Genomic DNA, 11,468 nt, shown 5'->3' with positions numbered 1-11,468 from the left:
AACCTTTGCTTGCGAGTTGAAAAGTTTTGAATTCAAGTAAAGCTGTTGCCTCCTCCGCCAAAGCGGGAAATCATTTCTGAATTCGGATAAAACTTTTGTTTTCCATGCTCTACAAGCAGCCACAGACATGCTGTAATCCCTCTGTGACCCTGCGACGGTTGGAGCTGTCTCTGTTATAATAGATATATGCATTTCTGATGCTCAGGAGGAGAACAGCGAATCCTAAAGCAGGGTTTGTCAGCTCTGGGCCTCAAGATCCTCTTTCCTGCAGAGTTTATCTCCAGCTCTAATCAGTTGAGAACCCCTGGTTTAGACTTTGATGTTAGTGCACCTGTCACTCAAATCTGTGTCACTGCATCTGTGATAAAGTTCACACGCGTCACTACAGGAAGCAGAAAGTGTTGCATGGCTGCTCGGCTCTGTTTCAGCTCAGAGGAGGAGGATCTTGTGGTTAGGTGCTGTAGAGTCAAACACAAACACTCAGTGATCTGAAAGTGAAGGAAAAACAGACTGAGGAGAGAAAATAACAGAAATGACATTTTCCCACTCACTTGAATATTCACACTATATTCACTCTTGAATATACTGAATGATACAATCGATAATCTTGATGTGGCTTTACAGACGGCAATACGATTTGTAGTTCTTCTCATTTTCCTACTATGTTTTAAAAGAAATAGACGTCAAACACAAGATTTCTGGTTCTACATCAGCTGACGAGGAAACATTGAAGAGGACAACAGGTAAGAGAACAGATGAATATGAAAAAATTATTTATATATTGGATCAAAGATTCCTCACAGAAACACATCTGTCAGGATCAATTAGTAAAATGTAAAAAAATTAATTTGTATTTTAAAAGTTGATAACTCAACATCATTTGCCTAACCTGAGTGTACAGCTTCTGTCTGACTTTGAGCAAGACTGAACAGAGAATTAAACTTTTAAACTTTAGTTGATCGCAGCACTTAAAGTGCTCTGTGGTGAAAATCAAATTTTTAATGTTGTTTATATCTATGTGGTGTTTTTATAATGCTTTAAGTGTGCAAATGTGCAAATTCATAAGTCAACACCATTGCTGAGTATTTTATATTTAAAACTTCAGTGAAAAAGACCCGCGGTTTGAAACCACTGATATTTATGACAAACAAACTACCTTGTAACCGGCAGGCTTTAGCATATCATTAACTGTGACTGCTGTGAAGCAGGAGAGCCTCGAGAGAAACCAGGTTATCCTGGAATATATTTCTGTTGATATGAAAAATCGTATAGATTTAGCAATATGGCGGGTCTATGATGTATATTACGATGTGATGACGAACTATATGCCTTTCTGCACTGATGATCTGAGTGTTCAAAGCGTTTGTAAGGATACTGATTGTTAGAAGCTGTCTGACTCTCAGATGAAGAACAGAACATGGTTTTTGTAACATTAGCATCTCATTATTAGCTGTTTGATAATGTAGTCAAGCCAAAGGCTAATCATATTAATCACTGTGTCCGACAGAACTGTCGCAAGGGTCAAGTGTGCGAGCACATAAGGCCTCACGCCAAAGTAAAGTGACAGCTGAACTTACAAAAAGACAATAGATAAAGTGCATGTTTTTGTCCTTCGAAATATTTTAATACTATAAAACAATATTGCTCTGAGCGTGAGCATGTGATAGTGATTCATGCGCATATGTCAGTCAGTGTGGAATCACATGTCACGTTTGGAGAGAGCTTTATTCAGTCCATTTCAAATTCTGAATCTGGCCGCCTCAAACCATAGATATTACCTGAGAAGTTCAGCTAAATATGCTAGAAATCCGCACTCATTCAAGGAGGAGCATTTATTGTACGGACAGAGAATACACGAGCGCCTGCAGGATTTCATCTGAGAGACACAGGAGGATCATCAGGTGATTCAGTGAGAGAGCAGTCCAAACCAATGCCAGTGGATTCAGACGGTTTTACCAATTCAGAATTTACAACACAATTTAAGCGTCAATAAAAATGTGAGCAGTTCAGTTACACAGCTGTTAAACTGAATATATGTGAAGAGAAGCAAGCTTTTTTCTGAAATATCCACAGCACAGACAACAAATTGTTCTCACAACAGTAGACTCTCTGAGCTGACATGAGTGAGTAAAAAAATAAAAAATAAACATGGAATATCAACCAACTAAACAAATGAGAATGGACAAAGAACAACATACATGACAATAATGAACTAAAAATCGTAAGCCGGGTGCACATTTGTCTAAGACAAATTTTGAGAATCCTAAACGATTCCTGTAATCCTAGGCTAAAAACTGTAGTCTTTGATCGCTAGTTTGACATGTTCACCGACAGCCGATTAATGACCGTTGGGATGAAATTCTGGCAGTGTCAGAAGATTTGGCACACAGTCCTGCAGTGTGACTTTAATGACAAACGTCAAATTGTCTTGTCAGAGAGGAGGACAGAAGATGTACAGATGTTCAGTAGTCATTACTGACACTGTCTTTTAGTCAGAAACAGTCTTTGGGTTTGATCAAGTTCCTCTAAAACATATTTCAGAGCCTGAAGACACAGAAACCCAGAGAGGATCATTTCCAGAGTCTCTCAATGAACACCCAGATAAGCGGTAAGAAATAAAACCTTCATCTGATCTGAAAATCCTCCTTCCATAAAGCTTGTGAATCATGATCTGAAAACTCTTTCTCCGTCTCTGAATCCATGAGGAGATGTGAAGCTCCTGCTACAGTAAAGCTCTGATGCTCACGTTACTGTCTGTGTTTGTCACAATGATCTGCTTTGTTTTCTGGTTTGATCTTCATTCAAACATTTATATTTGGGTTGTTTTCTGAAGATGGACATTATTAACACAATGATAGATGACTTCTCACATTTCATCTCATTGCTGTTAAAGCTGATGAATATTGATTGACTTGTGTCCAGATCTACTCATTTTTAAGCTAGTCAACATTTGTTTCTGATCTCGATGGACACTCAATGGCTCTGTATGCTGTAAGATCTGCTGGATGTGTTTCTGAAGTTTCTCTGGTCAGCTGGATTGACGTCAGTCAGTGTTAATAATGTGTTTCTTACTTAAGGACACTGTGGGCTGGAGAATCAAGGCTCCTGCTGCTTGAATGCAGTTCTTCAGACGCTCTTCATGACGAAGGAGTTCAGGGAACATGTCGAGAGGTAAAGAAACGTCTTTCACTTCCTGCAGTGGAAACAACTGCTGATCAATAAACACTCAATGTCTTCTGTAGTGTTTCATCTGATGATGACTTCATTAAAGAGCTGAAGAAATTGTTCAATGAATTGGAGACACAGAAAAATGCAGTTTCAGCAGCTGGGATCACAGAGAGCCTCGGCATTACAGACGGTTGGTCTCTTTTATTGATGTTTCCAGCATTCAGTCAATATTCCTGTTGATAAAAGTTATTCATTATCAGTGTTTGATTATGTGCTTCTCTCCATCAAACCCAAGTTCATAAAGAACAAGATGCAGCAGAACTTCTGCATTTGATCCTTGATCAGACTCCTGGATCCTCTGAGGTAACTAGTTTCTTCTGGATTATTCTGTCATCTTTTGTCTCTTTCATGAGGAGCATCAATCATCTCACAGCAGTTCAGCTCTGGAAGTGTTTCTCCAGAGATAGTTCAGAGATTGACTATTTATTAGGGGCCAAGCCCCGAAGGTGTGTAGGCATCTGTTGTAATCGTTGGCATTCTTTTTAATTATTCTGCTTCTCTCTGGAAGTCTATGGCAACCCATAGAACCGTATGCAGGAAAGTTGTGAAATTTGGCACACAGTTAAAGGACAGTCTGAACTGTGTCCATAGCAAATTTGGAGTCTCTAACTCAATCCCTCTAGCGCCACCAGCTGTCCAAATTTGCACTCATGTTTATGTTAATAACTTTTGAACTGTAAAGGTTAGAGACAAATTAAAATTTGATAATTTTTCCACCATTTTGAATTTTTTGAAAAACCTACTTTTTCGAACTCCTCCGATTTTCATGAAAATTGAACCAGATCATCTTCAGATCATGCCGAAGAAAGTTATTCAAAAGAATTAAAGTTGATTTCTCAAACCGTTTTCGAAAAACATGCAAACAAATTTTACGTAGCACCTGCGAAAATAGATATTATGCTGTATCTCTGCAACGCTTTATCATATTCAGACCAAACTTGGTACATGTCATCACAAGCATGACCTGAGGCAACCTCCAGCGTTTCGGCACAGTGCCACCTACCGGTTCGGAGATATGAAAAATAGCTTTTTTTGCTTATAACTTCTGATGGGTTTGTCCAAAAATCATAAATTTCAAAATGATATCCAATTTTCCCATATCGGCCATATTGGACATTTTGAATTTTATGCTAAAATGCTGTATTTTACGAACACAATTGCGTATCATTATGAAACTCAGTATGGGTCATCAGCACAATACCCTGAAGGAGCCTGAGAAGTTTCGGACCAGCGCCACCTAGTGGAGAATCTTTTTCTCATATGTTTATAACTTTTGATCTGGTTGACTTATTTTCACAGGAGTCACATCCTTAGACTCCTGAATCCGAGTCCAACGATACCAAACATGCTAGGTTTCGACTTACGGTTTGTGCGGCATGGTGATTTAGCGCTTAAAAACGATTGCGAATATGTTTGAAACCGTTTGTCCGATTGAGACGAAACCAGCATTGGAAACACGGAACCTAAGCTGGTTAACCACAAGTTTCAGCCCAAATGTCAAAATTTTGATAGGAAGTGGCAAAAAAAAAATCAAAACAAAGTCGTCCATGGGTCATTTTTTATGATCTCTTACATATAAATGTCTAAACTCCAAAACGAAATGAGATACTTGCACCAAATTTGATACACACATGCATGGGGTCACCCTGAGCACACACACACAAAAAAAAATGGTGGGATTGTGCCTCTTGGTGGCGCTATAATTGAACAAAACATGAAATTTCCATTAACTACAATACAGTATTATTATATAAAATGCTATATTATATGAATGCATTTATGTACCATTACGAAACTCTGGATTTGCATCATCATCACCATGCTCTGAAGGCACACAATAGGTTTTGAGATGGCGCCTCTTTATAGTCAAATTGTATAATGAAATTTTTGAAAAATGCTAATAGCTTTAAATAAATTTTGCCTATTGTAATGAGACTGATCTTAACTAATTACGTGGGTCATGCTGAGAACATTGATGCCAATTTTGCCATAGTCAGCCAAACTTTCTGTGAGTCATTTTGATTTTCTTTAAAAACATACTTTTTTGAACTACTCTTAAACCGTTTGTCCAATTTTTACCAAAATCGAATCGTATCATTGTCAGACCATGCTGGTAAAATGTTATGGATTTCATGTTAATAGATGAAACCATATTTATTTACCACAGCAACAAATTAGAGGCTTAATGCCAAAATGACTCTTGAGGCTGTATCTCTGCAATGCTTTTATACATTGACACCAAACTTTGCGAGTGTCATTGTCACCTCACTCTGACCATACTTCATTGATTTAATCACAGCGCCACCTATTGGTCGAAAGAGATGAACCAGTAAATCTTTATTATTGACTGTATTTGTGATTTTTCAGCTCTTTTGCCTAAAATGATCTTAATACGTCTTTAATTGCTCACTGTTGCAGTTGGTCTGATGCTCCCAGCCATGTAGGCTGGCTTCTTGTGCTGCTTTTGTGCTTGGCCCCATAATTACTGCTTGCAGCTATATTTTAGTTTTGATCTCTTTCACTGAGGCCTTCTGCTTCTTCATTACCTGCACAAACTTACTTCACATGGATCCTTGACTATCATTTGCTGACATGTGACATAAATAAAGGTTTATGAGCAGTCTAATGTGATGGAGGCTAAACTGAACAAAATGTTCTCATTACAACAGATTTACTATGCTTTACTATGCTTTACTATGCAAGTTTTGCATGGAAACGGCCATGAGCAATTTTTTTTTCACAACGTTGTCCTATTTTAACCCTCTGGAGTCTGAGGCTGATTTGGGGCCTGGAGAAGTTTTGACATGCCCTGACATTTGTGCTTTTTTCAGTTGTTCATAAACATATTAATGGGAAAAGTGTCATTACACTGTATTCAGCACAAACTAGGCTACCATAATATGTGAGGAACATGTATGTACATGTTTGTGTTTTTGAAGGAATAACGTTTATGCGTGGTTATTGAAAAAACAAAAAACTTAAGTCACTGAAATAAGCCAAAAAATATATATTAAATCTGTGTTCACAAGACTTCTGGGTATTGGAGATTGTAGACTAGAGTTTTTGCTTCAAAATTATGTAAAAATTATCCTTCCTACTCCTTCATATAAAACAATAGAGAGATTTAAATTTTCTAAAACATCTTTGGTCAAGAAACACAGTATGCGTGGAGGCGTGAATAATCATGAATAATGGATGATTCTCACCTGAGAAGACATAAAGAGCTCTAATGAGCTGCATAAATAATGAGCTCTTTCAGTCAGGTAGGCTGTGAAAAAAACCCCTCTGTGATCATGTCTCAAGCTCATTATGGTGTAAATCAAACATACAGAAAAAACAGAAATACTGTGAAATATTATTACAATTTAAAATAATGGTATTCTATTATATTCTTTAAAATATAATGTATTTCTGTGATGCAAAGTGTCTGAACAATTATGTTACCTCTATGGCATTTCATATAGGCTTTTAGCTTAAAAGCATGCACATTTGGAGAAATATTGATGGATTCTCGTATGTTTATGTCAATTTTCTATACAGAGGAGTAATATTTATTCAGGATTTATTGTCATTACTATGAGTGCTGGATACTGTGTTTTCAATTCATACTTGCAGCCGGAGGGCGCTCTGTGCACCTTTAGTCCACAAATGCCTGCTAAAGAAGAATAGGCAGGAACTAACCGAACTAACAGAGGCCAGAGATCGCTAACTATGGCTATTCAAAACACTTTTCAAGACAATAAATACACGATTGAGACGATGTATGCATGTATTGTCTCAGAATTTGCGTCTGAATAGCGCTGGCTCCGTGGGTGTGGCCGCATTAGCGGATAATGAGCTGAATCAAGGACTTCTGACATGGCTCTCTTTTCATACAGATTACATAAACACAGAATGTTTGTTTTCGATTTGACTTACACGATTTAAAACCTGACATTTCATCGTTTTTTTAGACATAAGTCTAATTTTTTTGTGATTAGTATTCACTAAGTTACAGTTCATTTTCTGAGAACTATCAGATTGGACTTCGTTCAGAGGGAGACGAGAGATCATGCATCATGTTAGTTTTCTTTATTTTGCAAAAAGCACAACATTTTGTTTTTACTCTGAGTGTACACAAATAAAAGAAGATATTCAACAAATTAAAATGGTGTATAACTCTTAATTGTATGTGCAACATTGACGGAGTATTTTGAGTCTCTTTCACACTGGTAAGAAAAAAACCGCGGTGGTATCGCCGGCGATACCTCAGATCTCAAAGTGTTAATTTGGTAGGGGCCCAAAACATTCCATGCCAGCAGGCACGTGCATACATAGACAAAAAAGGGGCTTGAGCACCTGCCCTTTTTCTCCCTCGAGAGAAAGTGCCCTTTTTTCTGGGGTGCTTTTTTTTTTTTTTTTTTTTTTTAATAAATTAATATATATTCCTGTTTGCGCACAGCTTCCCTGTCAAACAAATATATTTACTGAATAAAACAAATAAAAAAAAAAGGTCGGCTTTGTCGAGTTCAGATGCCCTCACTCCGCGACACGCCATTCAATGCCTGCACGCACGCACGCACGCGCGCCACGCCCCACCTCACCTCACCTCGAGTTTGCTGCTGGCTGAAGACTTGTGACAACTATTCCCGCGAAAATGCAACTGATGTCTGGCGATGAGAAGCGAAAAAGAAAAAAAGCCCTAGATGGATGCATCCCGTGCATTTCTTTCAGTTAGGCTAGCCTATGTTCACAAACCTGAAAGTTTTGGCTATTTAAGGCTTATTTATACATTTAACGCTGCATTAATAGTTTGACCACCATCGACACATCTGCCTGATTTGATACTAATGAAATTTATGTCATATTATAATTTCAATCATTTTATTGTGCTATGCATTGCGTTTTGAACCATGGTAAAGATATCGGTTGGGCTGTCAATACCAGAAGAGGAGCATCCATGAACCACATTCTTAGACAGTTTTCTAAGGATGCATGGTTTATTAAAACTATTTAAAAACCATAATACAGCATCACATAATGCTATTCTTAAATCTACGCTTACACGGGATAATCCAGCTACTGGACTCACTGGAGTCTAAGGGGTTGAAGCTGTCTCATCTGGCTTGAAGGACCACTATGGGTTTGAACTAAGTTGAAATTTCTAGCTCATCACCTAGCATCCTTTCTGATGTCACCATTTATTTGGACCATTATTTGCTCCTCAGAATCACAACCTGTTCTTCCAGTGTTTTTATCATCGGACTCACACTTGGATTGATATGGTACAAACAACACCACTGTTACTGTCTTTACAGTGTGTCCAATCATTGAGCTCTAGGAAGCCTCCAGAACTGAAGTTCAGTTGTGGTAATGGGCGCTGTGTTTCAGACACACTGTAAGCAGTAGATCAATCACAATCTGACCAATCAGAGCAGAGCAGGCACTTGGAAAGAGGGGTTTAGAGAGACAGACCCTGCGTTCCATTCGGAAGGGCTCATCCCTATGCCCTAATCCCTTCAGAGGGTTTACCTTCCGGAGTGAGAGCTTCGAAGGGATGAAGGGTTTAGGGGTCAAAAAAACTCTTCTTTTGGAACGCACTTCAGCGTCATCTTAACGAGACAATCAAGGAGGAGTAGATTGTGCAAGCTGCGCCCTTTGTTTAACGTTAGTTTATTTATTTATTCACTCATTTATTTATTTATTTATTCTAGGTTTATCGCACCATCTATGTATTTTAATCATTTGAATGGACTGATAAGGGAGCTGTAAAGTATTTTTGTTGAAGTACAATGTCGTTTTGACCATAATAATGTACCAAATCTAACTCGTATAAATATTACAGTAGTATAGAAAAATACTATACATACATTTATAGGTAAAATCGAACTCTGAGCCTCCTGTACCCATTCTGTGATGACAAACAACTTCCCTGTGCAAAGGATCATGGGGGCCCGAAGTGTCCTTCAGTTGTACCCTTCGAAGTCCTTCATTCCGAAGGGCCCTTTGAAGTGGCCAGTTTTGAGCACTTCGGTTTGGAACGACCCTTCAATATGGCGGCCATGATTGTTTTCACTCCGAAGTGCCCTTCGGAGGGCGATATATCCCGTTTGGAACGCACCATCGTGAATCTTTGGATGCGTCATTTAAGAATCATTGAAAAATGTGGTGATGTGCAATGTATATAATGAGAAAATGAAAGTGTTTTTGAGCTTTGATGCATGTAAACCTGTTTTAGGAGACTTCTGAAACAAAATTAGGAACTTCTTGCGTAAAGCTGGAAGTAATGAAGGATAATGAGTCCTCATCTGCCAGTGAGACCCTGCCATGAGTTTGGAAACCATTATTTTAAACTGCTTATTGAGACATTTAATGTATTCTGAAGTCATATACTATTTGTGGGTCTTCAAGTTCTTATATCAGGTCAAGTCACTTTTATTTCTGTAGCGCTTCATACAGTACAGATTGTGTCAAAGCAGCTTCACTGTAATAATCAGGAAAATATCAGAATCAATGATGGAAACTGGAGATTCTGCTGTAAAGCAGCTCTACAAGACTGTCATAATTCAGCTCAAATTCAGCTCATGTCTCCTGCTTCTGTTGCCACATTTGCCCTTTGGGGTCTGATGCTTTGTTAAATTGAGTATCAATTAGGGCACTGCTTTATTTAAAAGAAATATATTTTATATTGAATTACCACCCCTCAACCACTTGTTGTCATGTGACACAATTAAGGTTTATGAGCAGTTTAATGTGATGATTATTTTAATTATTGTGATTATTTTAACATGATTAAAGAATGATTAAAGCATGCATATATCTGTGGTCATAATTAAATCTTTGACACCTTTGTAGATTTTTAAGGGCACAATCAAGACCACAATAACATGGAGGTCATGCGGACACAAGCAAGAAAGCTTGGAGGCTTTTCTCTCATTGACAGTCTCTTTTAAAGACTCTCAGGATGTGGTAAGCAGATCTTTGCTCATCTGAATTACTCTCTAAGAGTGTTTAAATTCTCTCAGTAGGGCTGATTCACTAATGTTTAATGTTTACGGTGTTCATACTGATTCATCAATCTTATGATGAAGCCAATAGTGACATTTAGATTCATTATTCATTCATTTAGATTCATTAAATATAAATATTTGGTCACATGTTTGTTAAAGTGAACCTTTAATTCAAAAACATAAAAATAGCATTTAATTTAGTTCATTTGAGCACTTTCCAGTAACAAACAAAAGCTTTTTCTTATCCAAATAGCGCTCATCAAGCTTCATTAAGCACAGCTGATTGGTTCCTGCTGTATCAGCTCTCTGCTCAACCTTCAAACACAGCATTTGCTGTAGAAGTTGCAGCTGCCAATATGAACTACACATGAATTACTGGAGCAGATCTATAGAAAGCCCCGTACTTGCTCTGTAGCAGCAGCAGCAATGGATCTATTCTGCCGAAACCAAACATATCAACATTATCATATCCATTACCATGCAAAACACTCATTATTAATCATAAAAATGAGGAATGAGACTCAATATGTCATATGTATCTAAACAACATTGATCTTTGCTCCATTGCTCATTGAAACATGGCTTCAGTGGGACTCTGTTGAATATATGTCTATATTTTAAATGTGTATTAATGTACAAGCACGTCACAATAATCGAATGATCAGTGCAACAGTGCAATCTTATTTATTTATTTATTTTGAAATATTTCTTTCCATTTAGGAAGATGCTGTAGAGGCACATATTGATCAAATGTGTGGAGAGTATCCGTTGAATTGTTTTCATTGTAACAGCACAGTCTGTAAAAAGGCAAGTATCTTTTCTATCAGGTAATATCTGTTTCAATTAAATAATTTGTGAAATATAGTGTGGATTGATTTACATTTAAGTAAATCAGTTTAAAATGGCTCTGTTAACAGTAAAACTGCAGTACATAAACTCTTCCATACTTTAAATAAAAAGAAAATACACAATAGCATTTAAGCTGAAATACTGAAAAGTTATAAAAACTGGGTCATTAATTTAATAATAATGCAAATACTCTTTTCTCTTTTGATTGGTCACAGAATCCTCATGTGGTTGTAACATATACTTTGTTTGGGTGTTAAACTAGTTAGTAATAATTTGTTGTTGATTTGCATCTAATTGTTCAATGCTGTATTTGCTTCATGAATACTTTGTGAAGAAAGAAAGCACAACTAATTCATGCTGTTGTTTTCATATTAAATTATTGCAGTGTAATATGAACTCAAT

At 37.3% G+C, this 11,468-nt stretch overlaps 1 protein-coding gene across 1 annotated transcript; it reads left to right on the top strand.

Annotated features, from left to right (window-relative positions):
* Window positions 1-442: 442 nt before the first annotated feature.
* On the top strand, window positions 443-11,446 carry LOC125261516 (ubiquitin carboxyl-terminal hydrolase 47-like). The gene is made up of 7 exons (XM_048180069.1): window positions 443-743; window positions 2,542-2,608; window positions 3,078-3,171; window positions 3,243-3,358; window positions 3,464-3,531; window positions 10,063-10,176; window positions 10,938-11,446. Exons 2-7 carry the CDS (start codon window positions 2,590-2,592, stop codon window positions 11,046-11,048), a joined length of 522 nt encoding a protein of 173 aa, XP_048036026.1. The 5' UTR covers window positions 443-743; window positions 2,542-2,589; the 3' UTR covers window positions 11,049-11,446.
* The last annotated feature ends 22 nt before the right edge of the window (window positions 11,447-11,468 follow it).

This window comes from Megalobrama amblycephala, unplaced genomic scaffold (genome assembly GCF_018812025.1).
Source record: "Megalobrama amblycephala isolate DHTTF-2021 unplaced genomic scaffold, ASM1881202v1 scaffold422, whole genome shotgun sequence".
NCBI lineage: Eukaryota > Metazoa > Chordata > Actinopteri > Cypriniformes > Xenocyprididae > Megalobrama > Megalobrama amblycephala.
This window is presented reverse-complemented; position numbering and strand designations above follow the sequence as displayed.

What these genes read in the sequence shown, in the direction of transcription:
- LOC125261516 (XM_048180069.1), top strand. An exon ending in TTCAGGGAACATGTCGAGAG is followed by an intron (nt 3,172 to 3,242) that starts GTAAAGAAACGT and finishes TGTCTTCTGTAG; the next exon opens with TGTTTCATCTGATGATGACT. An exon ending in AGACTCCTGGATCCTCTGAG is followed by an intron (nt 3,532 to 10,062) that starts GTAACTAGTTTC and finishes ACACCTTTGTAG; the next exon opens with ATTTTTAAGGGCACAATCAA.